The sequence below is a fragment of the Mytilus californianus genome, unplaced genomic scaffold, assembly GCF_021869535.1.
Source record: "Mytilus californianus isolate M0D057914Y unplaced genomic scaffold, xbMytCali1.0.p SCAF_14, whole genome shotgun sequence".
Taxonomy (NCBI): Eukaryota; Metazoa; Mollusca; class Bivalvia; order Mytilida; family Mytilidae; genus Mytilus; species Mytilus californianus.
The window spans coordinates 28527165-28554300 of record NW_026262626.1 but is presented as its reverse complement, the minus strand read 5'-3'; the positions used below and the strand labels follow the sequence as shown (position 1 = coordinate 28554300).

The following is a 27136-nucleotide window of genomic DNA, read 5'->3' as shown; positions in this document are numbered from 1 at the left end:
TATAGCTTCCGAAATATATTTAACTATTAACCTAAAGTAGTTGTTTTGTCGTCCTATTTAATGATATGAAAGGCCGTCTTTTACATTAAGTTTACAAACATAATAAAACACAAACAAAGTATATATCGTATTTGCATAATCTTTAAAACTTGGGTAAAATGAATAAAAAGGTTTCCCTATGTCTTTGCATATATATACGTATTGATGAATTTATACGCAAATTTTCGGCCGATAGATATATAGCATTATGACTTTAAAAAATACAGACATATTTTACATACATAAATAAACATAATGAAATGTTTTGCAAGTTGGCATAGCTTTACTTTGTAAAGTTTTCCTATTTTTTGCAACCATTCGTATTTGTAAGAATTGATAATATGTAATACTGCATCATCAGATCCGATAAATATGACCTTTAAATATATGACAGACCGCCTTATGAACGAGGGTGTGGATGGGGTTTACAGAATAGAGATTAATGGACAAATGTGTGGAATAAAGGACCAAAAACATAAAGAATAGAGAAAAAATGGCCAAGAAATAAAGAATAGTAAAAAATGGCAAAAAAAAAATAAAGAATAGAGAAAAAATGGCAAAAAAAAACTAAAAAATAGAGAATAATGAGGTGTTAAAATATAAAGAATAGAGAATAACAGGCAACATTTATAAAGCATAGAGAAAAATGGCATAAAAAACATCCGCAATGAAGACTCCCCCCATCCAAACCTTCATAATGTGTTTTACATTCTTGAAAAAGCATATCCAAATCGTATGCAAGTAAATAATACATATTGACATTTAAGCCAAAAATATGTAAAGTTTTCCAATTTGGTTGCATGTTTTAAGTACTAACTGATATTCACTGAGACCAACGGCCGAAGTGAATATCATTTTTTTTCAAAGGTAATTAAACCTGGCACATATTTATTGAAACAAAGACAATAATTCTTTTATTCCGTCTTCTGATAAAAAAATGTATTGTATGACACCAAAACCAATTGTACATCAAACATTTCCCATAATTATACATAAAGCGCGGCGAAGTTCACTTTTCTTCAAATGAATATGCTGTTTTATTCAAAATCCATTACATATAGAAAAACGTACTATAATATTACCAATTTGGAATAATCTATTATCAATTTTCTTTTCTTTATTTTTTTCTTTCTTTTCGTCGATTATTCACTATGATGTACTTATACATGTTCAGTAGTTGTCGGTGCCGTTGGTTTTCCCGTTTGAATGGTTTTACACTTGTCATGTTTGGGGCCCTTTATAGCTTGCTGTTCGGTGTGAGCCAAGGATCCGTGTTGAAGACCGTATTTTGACCTATAATGGTTTATTTTTACAATTGTGACTATGATGGAGAGTTTTCTCATTTGCATTCATACCACATCTTCTTATATCTAATGACTTTTTTATTAGATGTAATACTTTTGGTGTTCGTTCTATTTCATGGTTTCCAAAGATTGCCGTGCATTTCGACATGGGAGTATTATATTGACTTTTAATTAACTTCCATGATTTGAATAAATGGTAATACTTACAAAAATACACATTGCAGAGAAAACATTTTGACAATATTATAATTAGAGCAATAAAATAGGGTTAACTATTAAGACAAAACTTAACTATAATTTTGTATAAATTCACTTGTTTTGAGTTTTATTTACATAATATAAAGAACCTAAAGGTATCAAGATTTCTTAAAAAGAAAGAAAATACAAGATATTTTATAATTGATAAATCCGTGAACCAACTCACAACTTGGTCATCTAATTTTTAATGTTCACACGTTCTAAGCAGTTTTTGTATTGTTTATTTAATAATAGCAAGTCAAGAATAATTTTTACATGTAGGAAAAAAGTTAAATCACAATAAATATAGGAAGATATATATTTATAATGGAGACTTTAAAATCTTGTATTTCGTTTGTTGTGTCCATAAAATCATTTGTATCTTTCAGTCATTGGCAATGTCATTACGTAACCAGACGACGTGATTTTACTGATTTTTTCACACGGGTGTTAATTGTAGAGCATCTCTGCATGTTCTGATAAAAATTCTGTCTTAAGTTTCTGATGTCAGTATATAACAGTGGGATATTACTTTGTTATTTTATGAAATTCACACCTCTATGTGCACAATATTGTACGATCTAGAAGTTAACAAAAAATATTAAAATAATAATGCGAAAAATCTTAATTGAATAGTCAAATTAAAATGCTTCAATGATTCAGTGAACTTACTTGTCCTGCTGTGTAGAAAATATAGACGAAAGAATACGAGAATACAAAAGTTGGAAATAAAAATGAACTTGATCAGACGTTGTAATCTCCCTGTAATGTAATTCCATACATGTTTTCTAAAAACTACATTGAAAAAGAAACTCAAGTAAAAAGTAACCAATGCCGTGCTTTTGAAAACCCGCGTTTATATATGTGAGACATGAAACTGATCAGAGTGAACGTTACCATAAAATAAAAATTCATAGAATACATTTGCATTTCACATGATATGAATATAGATTTCATACAGCTTAAAACTTTTATATAGAATAAATACTGGATAAGTGTTTAATGTTCAGTGCTAAAAATCAGACAGGTTTCCCTTAACACACACCACATTAATAAAAATAATAAGTATTTCATAACACTCGTTTTATTGCGTAAATCAACAAAATATATTCTAAAGGAGTAGGGCCAAATTCCCCTGATTTTATTTACACAACTGCCATTCTCAAAGTCTTTCAATCTTCACTTACATTCATAAAATCAAAGCCCAGGGTATGAAATTTAAGGTTCTTACACTGTTATGGCTTATTCCTGAACAGGCATCAAAACGACGGAGACAAATGTTTAGCATTTTTTTCCAAAAATGTATAAATGTTAACCACTATAAAAAATATGTTGGAAGTAAAGTTATCTATTGACTCTTGGATACAAATATTATATTTGTTATGGATAGCGATGTCTTTCGATCGGCGCTTTGCCGATGATTTGCGTCAATCGGTATTTCATTTGCGCCAAAAATAATAGGTGAAATTAAAAAAAAATAGAATTTAAAATTGATACGGTAACCATAAGTTGGAAAAGTTTTTAAGGAACAAAATAAGCTAAAAATATTGATAGGTTATGGAGCTCCTTTTCGAGATATTTATTTTTTTTAAATGGCAAGAAAAGGCTGACTCGGACTTTTACCTTATATTTGCTTTGGTATTATTTGGGTCTCAAATCGAAAAAAAAAGAAATCTAGAATCTGCTTAAATTTTGGTAAATATGAAAAGAAAAATGGGTGTTATGGGGTAAAATATTTTACCCTGTATCGTAGGAAAAAAAGCACGTAGTCCGAACATCTGACACAAATTCCCAAACCTGACCTAAGTACATCCTTAAAACAATATCTACAGCTTTTGTTGCATCATAAAACTATGTGCATCTTAATCTGTTGTCGCAAATTTTTTTTTTGGCAGCTATGGTATAAAAATAAGGAGATGTGGTATGATTGCCAACGAGTCAACTATCCACCAAAATTCAAATTCGATTTGATGTAAGCAATTAAAGGCAACCGTACGACCTTCAACAATGAGAAAACCCCATACTGTATAGTCGGCTATAAAAGCATGTGCATAGACTCTTTAATATTCAATTACCAGCAGAATTTGATAGCATGTAGATTTTGACCTTGTGAGTGATTTGGTCGCATCAAAATGTTATTATTCTTATTCATCAACTTCTAAACATGTGTATTGAGGGGTGATCTTTTCAAATCATTTGATATATTCGGATTTGGCCCGATTTCACGGTATACTGAACATGGACGTAAGAGAGAACGAGTTGGCCATGATGTTATATGGACAGATATATTTAATGTACATGTAGTTTTATTTTAGTGTGAAAAGGTTTATTTGATCGAAGTTCATTTTTATGAAGCAAAGGAAGAGCTTATACTTAAAATGTGCTTTTACAACCCTAAAGGACTACGAAACTGTTGGTTTTTATCCTTTTTCACATTTAAATGCTGAAACAGGGAAAGACTATTCTTACTAATTGACGAAAGGTTGCAATGGAGAGAACGTGCAATTATGGAAGTATACATTTATTATATACCTAATCACAATAAAATACGACGTGGTTGTTTATGCCACTTGAATAATGAAATTCATATGAAACATCTATGTACTCTCAAATTGTAATCTGAATCTTAAACCTGATTCCTGTACAAGCTGAACACTCTGGTCCATAGTATGTGCATTCTAGATCACAGTTAAGGGAGCAACCATTTAACTTCAAAAGGGGAGGGGGGTATTTTTTTTTCTGAGTCAGAAAATTTTAGTTTTTCGATGCTATCATTCAAATTATTTTTTTCTGAATTTAACACTGAATATAAGGTATGGGGGAAATCTGCATTCAGAATTTTTTTTTGTCATCTGCTTGACCAGAATATTTTTTTTCATCAAATTGGGGATCAGAATATTTTTTTAGGAAAAAACCATAACCTCCCCACTCCCCTTGAAGTTAAATGGTAGTTCCATATAGCTAACGTAACAATTTCATCTGGAAGACAATTTATCCTGCTCGACACTTCAGTTAGTTTTCAGTCTAATGTTGCTATTAAAAAAGAAACAAAAACAAAAACGGAGAAGCAGCAAATACACACCACAAAATGTGTTGGTTTAACCTCGATTTTGTTCATTCTGGACCAATATATAGATGTATCATATTTGTTTCACAATAAGTCTAATGTTATAATGTCCTCACATTTTTCTTCTCAGAGTATGTTTATTTTTTATGTTGATTGTTAAAGTATTTACATTTGTATTTGATAATATATGTATTTTGTCAAATGTATTTAAATTAAAATTTTTATTTCGTTCATTTTCAATCTTTAGTATCAGTCTACCCAGAATGTCGAATCTTATCTTATTAAACTGAACTTTGATTGAAATGAGGACAATATAAAAATAAGAAGATGTGGTATGATTGCCAATGAGACAACTCTCCACAAGAGACAAAATGACAGACACAGAAATAAACAACTATAGGTCACCGTACGGCCTTCAACAATGAATAAAACCCATACTGCATAGTCAGATGAAAATTGCCTGAACAGACATGTACACTTTATAATCATTCCATACGCAAAATATGGTTGACCTACTGGTAAAAAAGGTCAGAAGAAAACTGTCTGACGGACATGTAAAATTTACAAAGATCGCAGACTTAATATGTGAACAGTTATCCAATTACTTTGTTTTTTAGTTGAATCATGAAAATTTGATCAAATGTTCACATGACAGACGGAAAAGTCGTAAAATAGGGCATCGATATACAAGGTATGAAGCATCCATTTCATATGTGCATTAAGTGTTAGGGCTAATCAATGTGGTTCTATACCTAATACAAACTTATTGGTCTCATTATTTAACAAAGATGGGTGTGACATAAACAAATATAATTAGACGGACTTGCTGCTATTTTGACATCCATGTAGCCGCCTCTCTGTACATTTGCTTTAATTGGATTTAGAGAACAAAGTACTGTATAATATTACAATACTAAAGTGTGCGACCCTACCCCATATGCGTCTAAAACTTAGATATACACAGATAAAAAATACAAATTATTTTTTTATGCTATTGGGTTGTTAGCTCTTTGGCACACTCACCAAATTTGACATAACGCATATAATACATGTTAAATAGTTATTTAGTATAGTTTGTCAAATCGAACAATTTTATCTAACCGCTTAATCGGCTAATCTTTCGACCGATTAACCGGTTAATCGATATCAAAGTTGATATTCATAGACTATGTCTACAGTATATACTTAACGAATCTATTTAGATTTATCATGACATTCTTTACTAGATCATTCTGTATTGTCTGTATGTAAATGGTACGATTGATTGATTGATTATTTGGCTTTACGTTCAGTGGCAAATATATCATATAAAAAATAGGAACGGATGTGGTATAATTGCCAACGAGACAACTCTTCACCAGAGACCAAATGACATAGAAGTTAACAGCTATAGGTCACCGTACGATCTTCAACAATGAGCAAAACCCATACCGCATAGTCAGCTATAAAAGGCCCCGAAATGACAAATGTAAAACAATTCAAACGAGAAAGCTTACGGCCTAATGTTTGTGCAAAATAATGAAAGAAAAAACAAATATGATATACAACAACAAACGACAACCACTGAATTACAGGCTGCTGACTTGGGACAGGCACATACAGAATGTTGCGGGGTTAAACATGTTTGAAGGCGCTAACCCTCCCCTGACTTTGGACAGTGATGTAACGACACAAACCAAGAAAATACTATGCAAACCAAATAACGAAAACAAAATATGAGAAACAGCAAAAAACGACAACCACTCAATTACAGGCTCCTGACTTGGGACAGGCACACATAGAATGTGGCGGGGTTAAACTAGTTTGAAGACGCCAATCCTCTCCCTAATCTGGGACAGTGGTGTAACAGTACAACATAAGAACACACTATAAAATCAGTTGGAAAGGGTTTAAATCATCAGAATAATACAGAGCAGAAATACATCCAACAAAAACACAGACCGGACATGGCAGGGTAGTTATCATGTCATCCCCACAACAAAATAGACCCGAAGTACAGACAACATTCGAATGGCAATACGTATTACAGAAAAAAAAAAAAAAATCAGAGCATCATATTGTCAAACTTCTAGTAAACGGTTACCGTAAATTGGGAAATTTTGGCGTCGGGATATTCTGGCGTTTTTCTCTCGAAAGGCATGTGTTTTATTTTGGTGTGTATAATTTTGGTGCTTCGTCTAATTTTTAATTTTGGAACAACAGTAGTGAGCAAGATCATTCATATTTGCCTTTATTTACCCGTTTATTGACAAAATATCATTTAATTTCTCAAACTAGAAACACGACAAAACTTAATGAAGAAGTCGGATACGAATGCAATTACAAAATAATTCCGTTTATCGTGGTTCAAAGCTGAAAGAAAATATGAAATAAAATCTTAAACATTAAAATCACTTTTTAAATAGATTATTTATTCTTTACAAATATCTTATGAAATAAATTTTAATCATCTCTATTGCAGTATATTACGAACGTTCACCTAATCTGACCCAGTCAATGGGATATTTTAGCGCGCCAATCAATGGTCTCGCCTACACTGTTTTGCACATGATTCTAATCTATTGACGATCAAGGATTTAAATTTCAACCCTTATGCCTCTGGCAGTACAAATAACGGCGTCTAATCAGCAATAGGCTGGCATATTTATGACATGTGTGAATAAAAATTCATGTTGTGACTTCTTAACAATTTCAGAAAATTGACAATAAAGTAAAAATTATATAGTGTTGTTGTCCAATTTTACCAGGTATTTATTTGCGGATTTGGCTATGTATAGAAATGTAGGAAATATACGGAAGATAAAATAACATAAAATATTTTCCCCAAAAATTAACATTACGATATTGTCGTACCGGTAGATTTTGGCGTTTCAATTTTTAGTGTTTGTTTAATTTTCGTGTGTTTAATTTTGGCCCTTTCATTGGAGGCAACAAATAAACCAAAATAAAACTACAACCTTACGGTATAAGCAGGGTTACAGAAAAATCTAGATTTCATACAAAAATTGATTTTTGTGTACAAGACGTCGTTTGTCAAATTTTAGTGAATATTCAAAACGGAAAAATAATGCATTTAAGGAACAACCCTTTCATTTAAAGGGGAGGGGGTATGATATTTTGATGAAGAAAAAAAAATTCCTAAGGGAAGAAAAATAAATAAGCTGTCGTAGCATTGGCCACACTATTCTAATATAACAACTTGCTGCCACACAACTTAAAAAAAACCAACATTTCAAAACCAGGCATTGCATGATACTTTATAATTTGTTTAATACGGTAATTTTAGCATTTGAATGCATGCAGCGTTTACTTACAATCAAACTTGTGGGCGGGTATCCAATTGTGTGAACATAATACGTCAATTTGATTGGTTAAAATGAATTATAGATAAATATGTAGACAAGCCGATGGTGATTTAAAATAGGCATTCTTTTAATAACTATCGAATAGTACCACATGAGTATGACTTAGACATGTTAGAGCATACAGTATCTGTAAAGTACGTTAAACATCGCTAACCGACGTCGAACTGTTGAATACCAACAACGAGGAACCATTTTTCATCGAGTTGTGTAATCGCTCTGATATGGATCAAAACGGAATTAATATTTTATGTGGATTGTTATTGATGACGGAATGATATTTTTTGGATCATATTTGTAGATAATACAAGGATTTGAAAAATTAATAGTCCTTGGTTTTAATATTAAATAACATGAATGATAAAACTTTCAAGAAGTCAAAAAAGTAGCCGAGGAAGAAACATAAAAAAACCAGAACATTTCCTTTGGCTTTTTTTTACTTTTCGCTTGTCGCTTATTGCAGCTGAACAAGTAGTAATAATAATTATAAGAGTAGGAATTTTTCGTATTTAAAAACACGATTGACGTGTTACCAGTGTTTTCAGTGAGATGAGATAGCAGTCACTTCATGGAAATATTTGTATTATGTATTAAATAAATTTAATTAATCATGACTATACGCATATCATGTATAATCAAACGACACCATAGTTACAAAATCTTTCATTTTCAAATCTGCGAGCCGCTATTACCCAACAGCAATATGTACACTAAACAAGTATTTATACAGAAAACAAGGAATGAACTAAATGCAAATATAACTATAAATCTACAGTTCATTTCAATAATATAAATGGTTGCAAACAACAACATTTCAAATCATTTGCACACCACATAAACGGTCTGGCATGTTAATGTTTCCTATATATTTACAAAGGTTTTGCATATATGCAAAGGAGTAGGGGCAATAAGGCCCTAATTTGGCCCAAATATTACTGCAAATTTAAAAGTTATCATACATATTCTTAAATTACTCAAAACTAGACAAAAGTACAAGATACTCAGAAAATAAAAACAAATTTCACATTGAACGAGTTACCATGGCAACAAACCATGACTAAATTTGCATATTTTGTAAAATTTCTTGATTTTACTTATTTTTCATCAAATTTTAAGTATATTTTAGATTCGAAAAGTTTGTGCGCACCCAAGAAACAACTTTATATTTGGCGAGATTATGTCAATAGTTATAATAAAGCTTCTCTTAAATTATTTTGTTGTTTCTTGGCTGCGCACGATGTTTCCACAATGGAAATAACGATGGAAAAATACATAAATTCTGTATTTTTCATCGTTCTTGTGAAAACGGTACATATTATGACGTAATTGTGACGTCATCAGATAAAAATCTTTATGTTTTTCATTTATATTTCTTGACTGTATGCATTTCCAAACATTATGTGCCATTTGAAATAGTTATCAAACATTTTATTTTCTTGGGCCAAAACCATGCCTTAATGCCCCTACTCCTTTCCATAATGCCGTTATCTTTGGATAGCTTAAAAATTATTCACAAATGATAAGGATGCCCATTACTTTATGTTGGTTTGAAAGATGCAAATATTTAAATATTTGCCTTATCGGGTCACCAGGTTCAAACATAAGATGCCTAACCATATTTGCATATGTATGCAAATGAAATACTGCTTATACCTATAGAAATTTGAAAATTTAACTTTGACACAAAACCTGTAAAATTAAAACAAAATATCAATTTTAAAGAAACATTTAGTGAATGTAAAAGATAAACGAAATATCAACTTTTAATTGATATTTTCTCAAGCTATAAATCATTTTAAAAAGTCATATTTGCATGCACTCAAGACATAAGCATTTACATACTATTGCAAATTTAACTATTTCCGTACAATACCACACGCTAGCAAAATTTAGCGCATGGTCACGTTTAATGATGGTGTGATTTTTTTTTATTTGTATTGATTTCAAAACGATTGCTCAGGATAGAGAATCGTACCGAGTTCACACACTTTACCCACGTTTTATATGATATGTAAAAGGCGGCCGCGCCTACCTGCAACACCATGGATGTTTATGGGGAAATATTAAGATTTATTGTCAACAAAGATAGCACAAACATATTTACAGCCTAGTAAAGTTTATCTAAATATGTGCCTTTATTTATGTTTATCATATATTTACAAACGTATGTAAATCGACCTTTTCATGCAGTGTAAGGACAAAACGAATCAATATGTTTTGTAATGTAGCTAGAAACAAACTCTATAGACAAGAGACGAAAGATATCAAAGGGATATTCAAACTCATAAATCTAAACAAACTGACGATGCCATGTTTAAAAACGATAAACGATCATAAATAACAGTATACAAAACACAACATAGAAATATAGATCTTTTCAAAATTATGCGAGAGGAACCATCTTATCAACATCAATTACTTGCATGTGTACATTTTGTACAACAATTATAATATATCAATCACACAATTTTTTCCTTCCATAAGTACTTTATATTGAAAGCATACGCTTAACTCACCAAATAATACCTAGAAAATATGGAAAAACCGTGAGTGCAATGCCTATCTGGATGTATCGCCAATCATGCAACCACCAACAAAGACATGCATAAAGCATTCCAAACAGTTCTCTACATGGTAGAAATCTAAGCATAGATCTTGATTGTCGTGGTGTGAACTCGATAACAAATGTGAAATTTAAAGAAGTAGTAAATCCACTCCAAAAACCAATAAAAAATCTGAATACTGCAAACATTTCCCACGTGGATGAAAAAGCAGCCGCAGTGTTAAGTGATATAATTGCGAACAATGCACAAACGTATGTACGTTTACGTCCAATGGCGTCTGCAACGTGACCAGAAACAAATCCGCCAGTTATCAAACCTCCCATTTGTAATGTTGTAATGGTGGATGGAACCCAACTCTTATCGCATACCAAGTCCCACTGAAATAAATAAATAGAACCCCTGACATGATTTGTAACATTATATATCTGAAATTTGTCCTTAATAATCTAGGAAATAAAAGAGCAACTATTACAAAAATTACAAAAAATCATCAAAGATATCAGGCTTACAAATTGGTACGCCAGAAACGCATTTGGTCTAAATGAAACTAATCAGTGTCACGCGGATAACAGTTGGAAGGGAAAATCAAAAACGAAATTGAAGAGCACTAAAGATTAAAAGTTCCGAACAGGTTAAAAAAGTCGAGTTTATATATGTTAAGCTGTTCTGTTGTGGTATCTTTTGGTCATATAGCTTTACAAGTATTTATACATCTATGATTTCCAATATTAAGTTTTAAGCGTTCTTTATGAAGATAATCCAGAAAAGTGCATCAGACGCAAACAATTTGAAAAGTGTAATTTTCATTTTATGTATTGATAACAATCGGCAAAGGTAACTTTTGAAAACTTTACTGTTTGATCGGATTTTCGTCTGTGAAGTTTTATACATACAAGTACATGCATATTTATTTCTTGTTTCAGATGTTGAGACAATTATGGACAAAATGCATGAGATCTAGTGCGGAAAGAAGTTTCACCACATTTAAACCCTAAGACAAATACCTCTTACAGCAATCGTTTTATTTATACCCCTTTAAGTAGTTGTTTGCTACAGACAGAAAAGTAATAAGCTTTCCCTGATCGATCTACAACAATAAATCTGGTTGAATTACTTACCAAGAAATGCTGTAATCACTTGTTACTACATTTCGGTACGTTAAACAAATAAAATTGGCAACATTGAATATTGTGTAAGGTAAGAATGTTTATGTTGATGAATCACATTTATAACTGTTTTTAAAGGTTGATTGACGATAGTTTTGGTTCTTCCGATCAGGAAATTACAGATGTTTTGTTGTCAAAGAGTTTGGTCTCAAATGTACAATATTTATGATATTTCAGAACAAATGAAAAGCAATGAAGATAATGAAAATAAACGTGTATTATACTGTATGTATGTACACATCCGGACATGTAGCAGTGACATCAAAAATATAGCTGTAGCATATGATATGCATGGCTAAGTAAAAAAGGAAATTCTCTTTTGCCTCCCAACTGACTATGAAAAGCTTCTTCCTTTCGTCACAAATTTATCAAATAAATGAAGTTTTTTATCGTTAGAGCAGACCCCGATTTGAATTTGCGCTCACTTATTTAGTCAAATGCTTAATGAATTTGACCAAAACCGAATACAAAAAGTGTCATAACATTGGAAATACCGAATGATGTTCAAAGGTGCAATCGCGAATTACCTTGTGTATAGTATAATCAGGAACGGACTTGAAGAAAACATGTGAAAGAAACCCCAGATTTGGTTAATATAAAAAAAATGTAATTCAAGAGCCCTTAGAAAGTGTTTCTAAAAGAATCATTAGATACGCCCAAGTGCAGAAAACTTAAAAAGCTATAGAAATAAAAGCATTTGGAAGACAAAACAGAAATAGAACCAAATACCAGGTGTCATTTCTAAATAACTTTAAAAACTTTATTTTACAATGTTTTGATCGCGTTTATATTTGTTATATAACAAGATTCGTATAAAAAGGAGACGTGGTTATGATTTCTAATGAGACAACTATCCACAAAAATTCAAATGAAGTGGGTGTTAGCAATAATAGCCAATCGTACGGCCTTCAACAATGACAAAATCCCGTAGTTAGCTAGAATATAACTCATCAAGATTAACTAATATTTAATTATTCTCAGAATAAAAACCAATCACGTATTGCTGAGAGCATTTCTTCTATAAAAGACACTACTTTTTTTTAACATGACGAGTTCATTTTATGTCATGAACATATGTTGTTTCTGACTAACTTAATTCTTTTAAGTATGATACCACCCTGTATTTGTCTTTGAAATTCAGTGTTGTCGTAGAGCAGATTTTCAACCAATCGGAAAATATTGTTAACCTGTATTCGCCTAGGTAACGATCTGCTTGATCCCCTTCTCATTTATATCTTATTTATATCGTTCTTCCATACCAAGTATAAGTAACATACCTCTGACACAACAGTGTTCATACCGGGATCATAAAGCCTCCTTTTACACAGTACAGAATTATAACTATCTTTAAATTCACATATTTTCAAGTCTGAAATATTATCTGATTTAGTAAAATTCAGGCCATCTAATGTAGTCAGGTCACACCGCCAATTCGGAACAGCCGCACCAAATGCCATCATCAAATTACACCAATTATCTGATATGTTGCTTCCAAATAAAAGAAGTATTAGTATCCATTGAAAGGGTCCAAGTCCTCCAATATTGTCTATAGTTTCTTCTAAATATTCATTGAGGTCTGTCATTTGTATCCTGATCTAAAACAAAGAATAGTTATATACTCAGTTAAACTATACAAGTTTTGATCAACATTTCAATCTTAACGAAAAATTATAAGATAAGAATAAAATGTATGTGTTTTGATAATTGGACAACTATTCACAAAAGATCAAATGACAAAGATCGGAACAATTGGTTATTCATTGTTTATAACTAACCTTAATACGTCTTGGTATTTGAAAAAGAAGATAAAATGTCTATAGTTTATCGTTCTTGAATTTAGTATATCGACTTTCAGCCTACAACCGGTAAGGACGTATGTAGATGTCCCTCATACCTCACAGGAGCAAACTCGCAAAGTATCTACTGCCTCATACCCTGCAGGGAATTACTTTTAGATAGTTGAACGAAGTCTCCCACCAGATTGCAAATGCAGTAGAAATGTACGTCCCATGTTATAACAGGAGACCTTAACATCGTTCGCGCACGAGAGTTAAAATCATTCCTCAGTAAAGGACCTAAATATCGTCCTCCGTCAATTATTAATTGGAATGAGTGTCGTAATATCATCCACGACTCACTTCGTGCTTACTGTTTGAAATGGATAAAACGGGAAAAAGCTGACAAAAAATCTTTGGACTCTTTTTTGAATTCAGTAATGAAGATAGTTGATTTACGTATACAACATTTTTAAGAACATTTTACTCTTAACAACAACCATAAAAATCCTATTTCTCGTATCAAACATAAACTAAAAGAACTAGCCAAGGCATTTGTTTTTGTCCCGGCTGATAAAGCTGCTAATAATATCATTAGAGTTTGACGTAAATTTTACATTGAGGTTCTGCAAAAGGAAATCACGAATTCACCAACATTCCAACTGACTTTATTTTCAGAAAACGATATCTGTAACAAACATAAACTATTAGATACTTCTTTACAAGCAGAACCAAATACAATGAAAGTCCCAACTATGTACTGGCTTCCGAAGCTACACAAATCACCATTCAAATATAGATTTATTTCGTCTTCAAGTCATTGTTCCACTACTAAATTGTCTATTCTACTTACTAGTACACTTGGAACAATCAAAAACCTGATAATAAATTGTTCAAATAAGGCCTTTGAAAATAGTGGAATTAACTACTTTTGGAGTGTCAAAAACTCGTTCGAAGTACTTGATAAATTGCATGCATATATTGGTGATTTTGAATCTGTTCAAAGTTTTGATTGTTCTACCCTATATACCACTTTGCCTCATATTCTTATTAAGAAAAAATTCACACACCTAATTAAATGGACATTTAAAAAGTCAGAATGCGAATATATATGTTCAAACTCTTTTAGGTCATTTTTTAGTAGCAACAAACAAAAGAGCTATGTCAATTGGACATGCTTTGATACTATATCTGCCCTTGATTTTTTACTTGATAACATTTTTGTTCGCTTTGGAAATTCCGTATATCGTCAAGTTATCGGAATTCCAATGGGGACTAACTGTGCACCACTTATTGTTGACCTGTTTTTGTATTGTTATGAGTTACAATTTATGACTAAAATCAGCAAAGACCCATCGAAACAACATCTGATACAAAAATTTAACAATACTTTTAGATATTTGGATGATATATTGGCTCTCAATAATGACGACTTCAGTGTGTATACTAAAGAAATTTATCCTGTTGAACTTACTAACAATGACCACTGTCCTTTCCTCGAGCTTGATATCTATATCATTTACGGTAAGCTTAATATAAAAAATTTTGATAAAAGAGATGATTTTTCATTTCCTATCGTTAATTATTCATTTTTAGATGGTGACGTTCCCTTGTCACTATCTTATGGTGTTTATATATCTCAGCTTGTACGATTCGCTCGTTTATGTAACAACGTATTAGATTTTAGCGAGAGAAATTTATGTTTCACTGAAAAATTATTACTCCAGGGTTTTCGATATCATAAACTAGTCAAAACTTTTACTAAATTTTATCTTCGGTATAAGGACACCATTCGTAAATAAAACTCAACATGCAGACATCTTATACGTTCGGGTATTTCACATCCAATCTTTTATGGTAATATTCTTTACAAAGCACAAAAATGTCAGTATTCACCTCAAAAGCTAACAAAACCTTTAAACAGACTTATTAAGAAGGGATATAGTTACGATACTGTTGTCAGGTCATTAAAGATTGCATAATTTGGCTTTAATATTGATTCACTTATAGGGTCTTTGCATCGGAATTAAACATATTTATTCTAAAACCAGTTATTGGCATGACACGGGTTATGTTCTTCTCATATATTTTATGATGGTATAATACTAAACCCCTAACAGGAGGGATTGTGCCTGATATTCATATGATGAAGACATAATCTTTCAATCATTTTAATTGAGGACCGGAGCTGGCATGTCAGATACTGCTAGTAGTCTGTTGTTATTTATGTATTATTGTCATTTTGTTTATTTTCTTTTGTTTCCTATTCTGACATCGGACTCGGACTTCACTTAAACTGAGTTTTACTGTGCGTACTGTTGTAAGTTTGTTTTTTCAACATTGGCTAGAGGTATAGGGGGAGGGTTGAGATCTCAAAAACCATGTTTAACCCCGCCGCATTTTTGCGCCTGCCCCAAGTCAGGAACCTCTGGCCTTTGTTAGTCTTGTATCATTTTTAATTATAGTTTCTTGTGTATAATTTGAGTTTAGTATGACGTCCATTATCACTGAACTAGTATACATATTTGTTTAGGGGCCAGCTGAAGGACGCCTCCGGGTGCGGGAGTTTCTCGCTGCATTGAAGACCCATTGGTGGCCTTCGGCTGTTGTCTGCTCTATGGTCGGGTTATTGTCTCTTTGACACATTCCCCATTTCCATTCTCAATTTTATTGATAATGCATTTTTTTTAAAGTGAAGAGTCAGCGATACAACATTTATTTGAATTTATTTGATGTTTAGTGAATGATGAGTGGAAACCTTTTGGCTTATTTGAAGGGGCTCAGATGAACAACTGAAAACGTGGCAAGCCATTATACACCTGTTGCATGCACTACAAACCAGATAAAGTCTGAAATGGCCTATATCTGTACTCAACTGTACTGAATTTTACTCGACCAGTCTCAGTTGGTCTGAAAATTACTTGATATTACTCGACTGTAGTCTGAACCATACCTAACAGTCTGAACTTTACTCGACCACTACTTAACCGTTTTATACGCGTCTGAACCATACTCGACGTAGTCTTATACATTCTCGACCAAGTCTGAAATTGCTCGAGCTAGTCTGGACCATACTAGACCTAGTCTGAACCATACTCGACCAAGTCTTAACCAACCTGGACCTATTTGTTGTATCTATCTATTGTATTTCATCAATTTAGGAACTATTTGTAACAACAGCTATTTCCCCTTGCTATAAATTTGAACAACAATTTAAAATCCAAAATGTATTTAATATAGCATTGCAACCAAATTTCACATACTAAACATAATATAATAATCAAGACTTATACATATATACATGTATATAATTACAATGTATATCACCTTTAAAATTAAAAAAAAAAACAACAAGATGATCAATCTAGGAAGTAATTTCTGGTCGGATTAAAAAATATCATGTAATAAATTAAGTTTTAGGTTAAATGAATTTTTATATAAATTATATCATATTCACATTGCATTATGTACATCAAAATACTAGAACTTCCGACCATTATTCAAATATCTTAAATGTTAATCAAAATGTTTTGAATATTTCAGATATTTTTATTGATACTGGAAAATTTTCCACACTTAACTTAAGCCTGTTATAGATTTATGGTGTCAGTGGAGTTTAGTTTACAACGCCGTAAACATTTTTTTTTATTAAAAAATGTATAAAATAGTATATAAAGCAACTTAATAAATTTTTAAAAATGACTCCTTTGTTTTGTAAAACCAAGAATGCAATATAATAGAACTTCCATAGCAACCATTGAAAACCTTTTAAAAGATGAACTGTGTTCCAAAGTTGCAGTAAACATTTAGATTGATTAATTAAGTTTTGTCAAAATTAAAGACATAGCATACAAGATGCTCTTTAATAATGTCTAATTACCTCAGTACAGGTGTCTTTTACAGGTAAACAGAAAACCTTATTTTTCTTAAACTCGTGTATTTCTTATCTAGTGAATTCAAAAGGCCTTGTGATTTAAGTTTTACAGGATGTTGTTTAATTTTCAATGGATGTTATTTGAAATTTATTACTTTCTGACCAGGTGTGATCTTATTAATGGTTGTGCCCCAAGCAGGAGGTATTACTTTATAGTTTACCCCAAATCAGAAGAACAATTTTAATCATTTCTTTAATTTATATCGGTGATCCGTTTATTTGGCAATCGCCAATGGCAGTCAGCAGGGTTTAAGAACATTTGTTGTTCGACCTGTTAGTCAAATGCGTTTTGTTAAAATATACTTTTTCACTTTTTTGGTCTTTTGGAAAATGTTGTTTGTGCTGTATTTAGACCCCTCTACCAAGAAATTTGTTTTGCATGCACACGTATAAAAATTGCGGTTTTTATCCAACGCAATCATAGGTTTGAACGTTGTTTTCAATTTAGACTTATTTATATTTTTTTGTTTGGGCTTGTATTATATTTGCCTTCGGGTTTATATGATCCGTTCATCCTATTTCGACTCTTTAAAATTCAAGAGTCTATCCTAAATTGAGGTAAATTATATGGCCTTCCAAATACCGTTTCGATTTCTAACATCACTGAAGAGACATTAATTGTCGAAATCCGGATATGGTGTACAAAAACCTTTGCACCTTTTGTTTGCGGTATATCATCTTTTCCGCAAGTTTATTGTTTTCTGTTTAGTATTAGATTTAAAATTAAGATCCATTTATTACATCGGTGATCCGTTTATTTGGCAATCGCCAATGGCAGTCAGCAGGGTTTAAGAACATTTGTTGTTCGACCTGTTAGTCAAATGCGTTTTGTTAAAATATACTTTTTCACTTTTTTGGTCTTTTGGAAAATGTTTTTTGTGCTGTATTTAGACCCCTCTACCAAGAAATTTGTTTTGCATGCACACGTATAAAAATTGCGGTTTTTATCCAACGCAATCATAGGTTTGAACGTTGTTTTCAATTTAGACTTATATATATATATATATATATATATATATCCCAAATTATAATCATGATAATAAGAATAAATATATTTCTGCTATAAGGTTTAAACAATATCAGTGATTTTGTTGGCTGTTGTTACCTCAGTTAAAAAGATAGTTTTATAATTATTGTATGTTACCACGAAACCTATGAAGTTTTTATTTAAGAATTTAGGAAAATTAAGTTTTGTTTAAAAAAAAAAAAAACACATGCCAAACAAAAAGCACCTTAATAAGGTTTTATTACCCTCAGTACAGGTGTGGTTTTCAGATAAATGAAATTCTCTGTTTTTTTAAAAAAGACTCAGACTTTAAAATCATATAATTCAACTATCTCAATTTGATAAATCTGATAATCATGTAAGGATGTAAAAATATGTTTTTATATATATTTCTTATTTTATTGTGGCTGTTGTCATGTCAGTTTAAAAGTAAGTTATTTAAACAGTTAAAATAGAAAAAGAACAAGTATTTGGTCAAGTATGGTTCAGACTGGTCGAGTATTGTTCAGCCCTTTGGTCGAGTATGGTTCAGACTGAAAAAGATAGGTCGAGAACTGGTCAAGTATTGGTCAAGTACAGGTCGATAATGGGTTAAGACTGTTTCAGACAGGTCGAGTAATAGTTCAGACTATTTTTAATGGCAAAAATAAGGTCATGTACAACTCAGTACAGTCGAGTTTGGTTAAGATTGAGGTCGAGTAATATCGAGTAAATTTCAGACCAATTCAGACTGGTCGAGTAACAATCAGGACAGTCGAGTACAGATATAGGCCATTTCAGACTTATACTGGTTTGTAGTGATGCTAACTTGACCTTAAAAGCAAAATTAAAAATTTATTTATCCTCCATTTCGCATGTAGTTTCTTGAAACAAAATGATATTTTTTTTCTTAGATAAACTTTCATTTGATTAATAACCCTTGGTTCACCAACGTCATTTTTTGTATAATAATCATTAAAAAACCGTGTTTAAAGCATGAACGGTTCGTTCTATCGATGCACCCGATTTCACTACTTTTGGAAGTTATGCGATTACCAAAACTGTTTTTGATTGGTTTGTATTTTAAAAATAGACATACCAGATTTGAACATGGGTAAACTACTGTTGTGTCCTACTTGTAAGTAAAATATATAAAAAAATGAAAGAAGGAAAGAATATTTAGTAACCAAGTACACTTATCCCATTTTTCTACATAAAGGGGGAGAGATAAAAATGACCTGGTTGTATATTGTTTTCTGTTTACTTTTGGGCATGATTGTATTGCGGCCACAATAATTAATTTAGAATAATTCGACAAATTCCACCCCAAAATATGGTTCATATTGTTTTTAATCGAACTCTTTGGAGTTTTTGATGAGTTTATGAACCTTAATCCAATGTTGAAGTGGATCAGACAAAACTCACTATGAATTACTTTACAAATTTAATGGGCTCTGATGAGCAATTGAATACGCTATCATGGCTGCAATAATGTATACGAATTTTTTCGTAAGTCCCCAATTTCAGACGAACTCATCCAAGGTTTATATATGTGGAAGCCTGCATCAAAATTTGAAAAAAAGATTTACAATATAGTGATGACCAACAGACACACGGACTGAATCACCCAGACGATTCATAAACATAACATCTCAGCAACTTCGTTTCTTTGTCAGTGTTAACGTTTTACGGCTTTGCAGCATAACGATGATACATTTATGTCGTTTTGTTGGATATGTTAATTAAGTACACATCTGTCTGATCAGAAACAAAGAGACGAATTCGATAACTCAATGATTTCTATTGCTTTTACATGCCTTATATGTAAGTGTTTAAAGATAATAAATCACCATGTTCATTGATTAACATTTTAGCACGTGTAAAAGTTAAAGGATTAAAAAAAAAATCTGTAGGACATCAGCATGTCAAAGTTATATGCAAAATCTTTAAAAAAAATCCTGTAATAGCTCATAAACTGCTTCATGACCTCAACAAAAGGATTTCAGTCTAAGGGGTTATTTCTTAAAATGTTCACATATAATTATGTCATCTTATTTTAAAACTAATGTATTAAACCTCATTTTATAGTCTGAAAAGTGGTTATTGCACACACTGTCAGAACTACACTTGTATCCAATTTTGTAATATAAAGGAACTTATATTTAATGTATAGATAGCTATACGTATGACAACTAACATTCAATGTCCTTTGTGACAGATACTGACATTGAATGTTCTTTGTAACAGATACTAACATTCAATGTTCTTTGTGACAGATACTAACATTCAATGTTCTTTATGACAGACACTAACATTAAATGTTCTTTGTAACAGATACTAACATTCAATGTTCTTTGTGACAGATACTGACATTTGATGTTCTTTGTGACAGACACTAACACTCGATAATCTTTGTGACAGACACACACACATTAAATGTTGTTTTGTGACAGATACTAACATTCAATGTTCTTTGTGATAGACACTTACATTCAATGTTCTTTGTAACAGATGCTAATATTAAAAGTTCTTTGTGACAGATACTGACACTCGTGTTCTTTGTGACAGACACAAACATTCAATGTTCTTTATGACATATATTAACTTTCAATGTTCTTTGTGACAGATACTAACATTCAAATTTCTTTGTGACAGATACTAACATTCAATGTTTTTGTGACATAGACTAACATTCAATGATCTTTGTGACAGATACTAACATTCAATTTTCTTTGTGACAGATACTAACATTCAATGTCTTTGTGACAGGTACTAACATTCAATGTTCTTTGTAACAGATACTGACATTTGATGTTCTTTGTGACAGACACTAACACTCGATGTTCTTTGTGACAGACACAAACATTAAATGTTGTTTTGTGACAGATACTAACATTCAATGTTCTGTGTGATAGACACTAACATTCAATGTTCTTTGTAACAGATGCTAACATTTAATGTTCTTTGTGACAGACACTAACACTCGATGTTCACTGTGACAGACACAAACATTAAATGTTGTTTTGTGACAGATACTAACATTCAATGTTCTTTGTGATAGACACTAAAACTCAATGTTCTTTATAACAGATGCTAACATTCAATGTTTTTGTGACATATACTAACATTCAATGTTCTTTGTAACAGATACTAACATTTAATTTTCTTTGTGACAAATGCTATCATTCAATGTTTTCGTGACATATGCTAAAATTCAATGTTCTTTGTGACAGGTACTGACACTCGATGTTCTTTGTGATAGACACTAACATATAATGATCTTTGTGACAGATACTAACATTCAGTGTTCTTTGTGACAGATAATAACATTCAATATTCTTTGTGACATCTACTGACATTCATTGTTCTTTGTGACAGATACTAAGATTCAATGTTTTTTGTGACAGATACTAACATTCAGTGGTCTTTGTGACAGATAATAACATTCAATGTTCTTTATGACAGGTACTGACATTCAATGTTATTTGTGACAGATACTGACAATCAATGTCCTTTGTGAAAGGTTCTAACATCCAATGTTCTTTGTGACAGATACTAACTTGTCTTTATGCTTTAATTAATGATTTGTTAATATGAAATATTTGATGTGTTCATTAATCAATCTGTATATTCTTATTGTTTTGGAGAAGACGTTACTAAAATATGTTTAAATTAAACTAATATTCAATGTTCTTTGTGACAGATACTAACATTCAATGTTCTTTGTGACAGTATATAAATAACACATAGCTGAGGGGATGATAGAGCATATTGTTACCCCCGAAAAAACATTGACAACTGTGGCAAAGCCAAGGTTGACAATGTCTTTTCGAGGGATAACAATCTGCTCTATCACCCTCTCAGATATGTGTTATTTAATTTATTATACTAAATGTTCTGTTATTACTGTCTATCAAATTTCAAATTCAAAGTAATAAACTACATCGTCTTGTACATAACAATCATCCGTATTTATTAAAGCGCACACTTGAGCAAGCGTCTCCGTGAAGGGTAATAGAGTATTTGCCATGGGATAGAGTAAATTTTCTTCCTCGTATTAACCGATCAAAATCTGGCATTTTGGCATGAAGTATAATAAATACTAATTATAACATTCAATGTTCGTTGAAATGCCTTACGCAGGGAGAACCATTTAAATGGAATTTGAAAATTATCAAAATCAAAATGCAAATTCCTATTCATGTATCAATTGAAGTGCATAGTTTAAACATCGATTTGGTACATGCAAAGTTATGTCCATTAGAACCATAGGATTGCCAGAACATACTAAGAGAATCCATGTGCGCTAACTTTTTACATTCATCAGTACTTTTCGGAACTACTTTTTCTCTACCTATGTCAAATATTAGTCTAAAACATTTCGTAACACTATTCAGTCTAATCGAATGATAATAATAATGTTTGTAAAACCAATTGTACTGTAAATAAAGTGTGACTTACGCGAAAGGTTTTAAAACATTTTTGATAACTATTTTTTTGTATACACTTCGTAATTATCAATGAAAAAAAACCGTATCGATCTCAGCAGTGTTAGAAATCTTCGATGAGTGTTTAGATGATCTCAGTCGATAACAGTAATTTCATTCATGCTATGTAAAGTTTTAACTTTATAAAAAGAAAAGAAAAAAAAAACATTCAAAAACTCTGTTTTTATTCCCTTCAAGTGTGTCGTCCTATCACCTATCACGTTTACCTTGTAATGTCAATAAAATTTGTTAGCCATGCTGGTCGTACAATTGTATTTGACTATAAAATGAATGTCATTGTAAAAGAATTAATGGCTATGATGACACAAAAGCATTACGGTTGCTTTAATATCTATGTCAAGCCTATGCATCAATGAATGATTCAAACCTGTTGAGTATCCAAGTATCAAGGATTTGTGTAAAACAATTACAAGTTTAACGATTCAGAATTCCTCAATTTTATCGATTGAATAAAAAAGAGAAAGAAAGATACGTAGTCTGATAAAGCATTCTCAATTGATAAATTAGTTAAATTCTTTAACCTGTAAATACTGCATGTGAAATCGCAGTATCATGTTTGGAAACGAAAAAAATCCAAAGTGAAATAAAAGATGACAAATGCAAAATTTAGTATGGAAATTTAAACATTTAAAAACTCCCACGTCAAACAAAGTTCTTTATCTTTCTAAGTATGTTAACTATTGAAAGGTACATCATTAAAGGTAACACTGTACCCACGAAAACCCATAAAACATATTGACTGTGCATATGATTAAGGTTCTGACAACCTCCAGGATAAGGTTTGTATGGGTATATTGAAAAAGGAAAGAACAAATCAATAGTTGTGGGCCCTAATAATATCAACTAAAATCATTTCTCATATTAAAAATATTTTTTTTACACGCGGTAAACAGAAACCCCTCAATTAGTTTATTTCATGCTAACCACAATTACAGTTAAGCTTACGAAGAAGTAACAATTTAGGGTTACATGTGAATAGAATGCTATCTAAGCCACAAATCACTAGCTGTAAAACAGCGGTCTTGTTGAGAGAAAAAAAAAACCCAACTTATTTGGTGTTTTTAATTTTATCGTTTACTACATTAGTTATTGCTTTGAATGCCTTTTGATTTCATACTTTAACTTTAAGTCCTCCTCTATTAGTCAATTCACGACCGGTATAAAATGACCACTGATAATTAAGTTCTCAATGAACGTTCGAAACGTGTTTGCAACTTGCTCTGCGCCAAAATGTTTGTTCTGGAATATTGATTGGAAAAACTCTAATTTGGCGTACATTTTAATTCGCTGACTTCATATGTATATTTTTATGATAGGAGTTCTGTATATATTTCTGTATTCTATAAATTGCTTTTTTCTTTCTCAGTTAAGAAGTTTTATAAATCAAAGAGTATTTCATATTCTGAAAAAAATATAAACTTATTTCATCCAATTTCGGTCCGATTTTGAAATCTTAGCTACTTTTACAAGAAGCCCTTTCAAATATTTGAGGTTTGAATACAGCAAAAACTATAATAAAATAATCAATTATGGTTGATGAGGTAGGATAACAAACAAAATAATTTAATTCATTGTACATAAAGTGTACACTTAATGCAAATAATTCTTAATTGGATTAAACAGTATACTTACTTAGTTCTGTTATTGGTGTTAATCCAGATGTAACTTACAATTAAATAACAGACGATTCTCCGCACAAACGGCTGGTTTGGCTTGTTATACTATTTATACACTGAAAGACATTGTTATAAATATCTTTTCATGATGACCCAATAAAAATTATAGTTGCTTTATAATGCGTATCAAACGGGTACACTAGTCACAAATGAATGCTTCAAAAAATGTAAAATATCTGAATATCAATGATTTTCAAAATTTTATTTTGACACGATAACCGATAACTTGACAAAAGAGAGAAAGAGATTTCATTCAATACAACAGCTCTACTATCTTTACATAGTAAAAAGCCTAAACACAGTAAAGAATCTTAGATGCAGTATTTGTATCAATTTTGAAATAATTGTGGCATGCATAAAAAGTACAGGACACTTGATTTGAAAAAAAAAACGCCTTTTTAATGCGACAAAACTAACAACTCATGAAAAGTAAACCAAACTAATAAAATGGAATGGCTCCCTAAACCATATGAAACGTAATAGTTTCCTTATATTTTGTGAAAACAGTAATAAGCATTTCTTTCAAGTTTCCATACAAGCAATAATCTGTCAATTAAAAAGACGTGTCGACACATTTTACTTTATTCTTAATTTAGATAACAGGTGTTTTTTCGTGTTTCAATGTCAACAGTATATCAGTAAGATACGCAAAATAAATTTCTAAGTAAACCTGATGACATTTATTATTTATTTATGTATTATAAGGTCAATGAATTACTACTTCCAAAAAATGCTATGGCGTACAAAATTTTAATCCTTGTATCTATGATGAGTTTATTATTGTGCACAGTTTTCGATGTTGGATAATATATCAGAGGGTGAAACTGGTGCTCATTTGCAAACCCCCGTTTCATTAATGTGGGATATAGAGGGGAAAGTAAGATCTGGGCAAAAGAAGGAAAACATTTTTTTTTTATTTTTTCCAACTTGCCACTTTTTTCTCTTCTTTTGCCAAGATCCCGCTTTTTAGTCTCTATATTCAGCATCCGCATTTTTTTTAAACCTCTATATTCAATATATTCCATCTGCGTGTCATCCCCTTCAGGAATAGTTGCCTTAATTTCAAAACACCTTGCCAAAAAAGATCAGTTACTACATTGTTAAGCACTTGATATAATTGCAAGTTCATACCAACGGGTTTCCTACTGACAGTTTTTTTCATTTCGAATATAGTGCCAACTTCACCATACAATAACATAAATGTTTTATATATAGTTTATGTGATAAAAATAATAATAAGAACTATGTTGGTCTTCTTATTTATCATTTGTGCTTAAAATGAAAAATCATACTTCAAACTTAAATAATCCTAGAAATTGATTCAGGTATGTTCAAATTTCATTCAAATACAATCTGTGACAATTTCCATACTTCTTGAAAGAATTACAGAAAAAAAGTAGATGCTACCCCTTTTATGCTTTCAAACATTTATTTGAACTTTTATATTGTTGATATGAAGCAATAATTCCTTCACATCAATAGTTGTACGGGTGCCACATGTGGAGCAGGATCTGCCTACCCTTCTGGAGCACCTGAGATCACCCCCAGTTTTTGGTGGGGTTCGTGTTGCTTAGTCTTTGGTTTTCTATGTTGTGTCATCTGTACTATTATTTGTCTGTTTGTCTTTTTATTTTTGGCCATGGCGTTGTCAGTTTGTTTTCGATCAATGAGTTTGACTGTCCCTCTGTTATCTTTCGTCCCTCTTTTGTATCATCTGTGTTCTAAGTTGTTTGACCCTTCCTTGTTTAACAGATGACATGTTGTGCCTTGTGATTTGTTGTTGTGCTTTAAATACAAAATTCAATGCTTCTCTTAAAACATTAATGTACGTTTTCTCTGAAATTTCACGATAGATTCGTGCTAAAATATATGTTAAAAATGGTTTACACTGTGATAAATATGTATTGTACAAAGTTAGTTATTATCCCTACATTATCAGTGGTTCCTGTAAATTCGATTATCATGACTAGAGCATGTGTACTTACGATTAAACAGTCTCAAATGGTTGCTAAGCATTAATGAAAATATGCTTTAAACTTTCTTTGCAGTGTATTGGATTTAATTTTTAAAGTATACACTATAGAGGATAAAGGTCACCAAAACAGTTTAACTAACCTTACCATACATACAGTATTATAACATCAATTTATAAATAATGTTAGTAAACAATATGGTATACCTCAGTATTGATAAAAGACAACCTACATTGAATTGTCTTATTTGTTCTTTTATATAAGATGAACGCATCCACAAAAACAATCATACAACTTCTTGATCAACATGCATACATTAATTTGGATAACCATTATGACTCGTTTTGAAGCTGATACAGTTTTATATAATTATGTGGTTATATTACACGAGGTATAATGTGAAATTATATTTTCTGAAAATAATGAGGTCCCTTTGTGATACGAAAAACTCTCTATATTCACACTATGCAATTTTCTGGAAGTTCAGTTCTTTGCAAACATTTAATATTTCGGTCAGTTGAACGGCAAACGTCTGAATCTGACAGA

The 27136-nt window shown here is 31.5% G+C and overlaps 1 protein-coding gene across 1 annotated transcript in view; it reads right to left on the bottom strand.

Annotated features, from left to right (window-relative positions):
* The window catches only part of LOC127724946 (organic anion transporter 3-like), a 124609-nt gene that overhangs the window by 13120 nt on the left and 84353 nt on the right, over positions 1–27136 (bottom strand). Inside the window, exon 2 of the mRNA XM_052231948.1 lies at positions 10526–10950. Coding sequence (XP_052087908.1) covers positions 10526–10950 — 425 coding nt within the window. The remainder of the gene's footprint in view (positions 1–10525; positions 10951–27136) is intronic.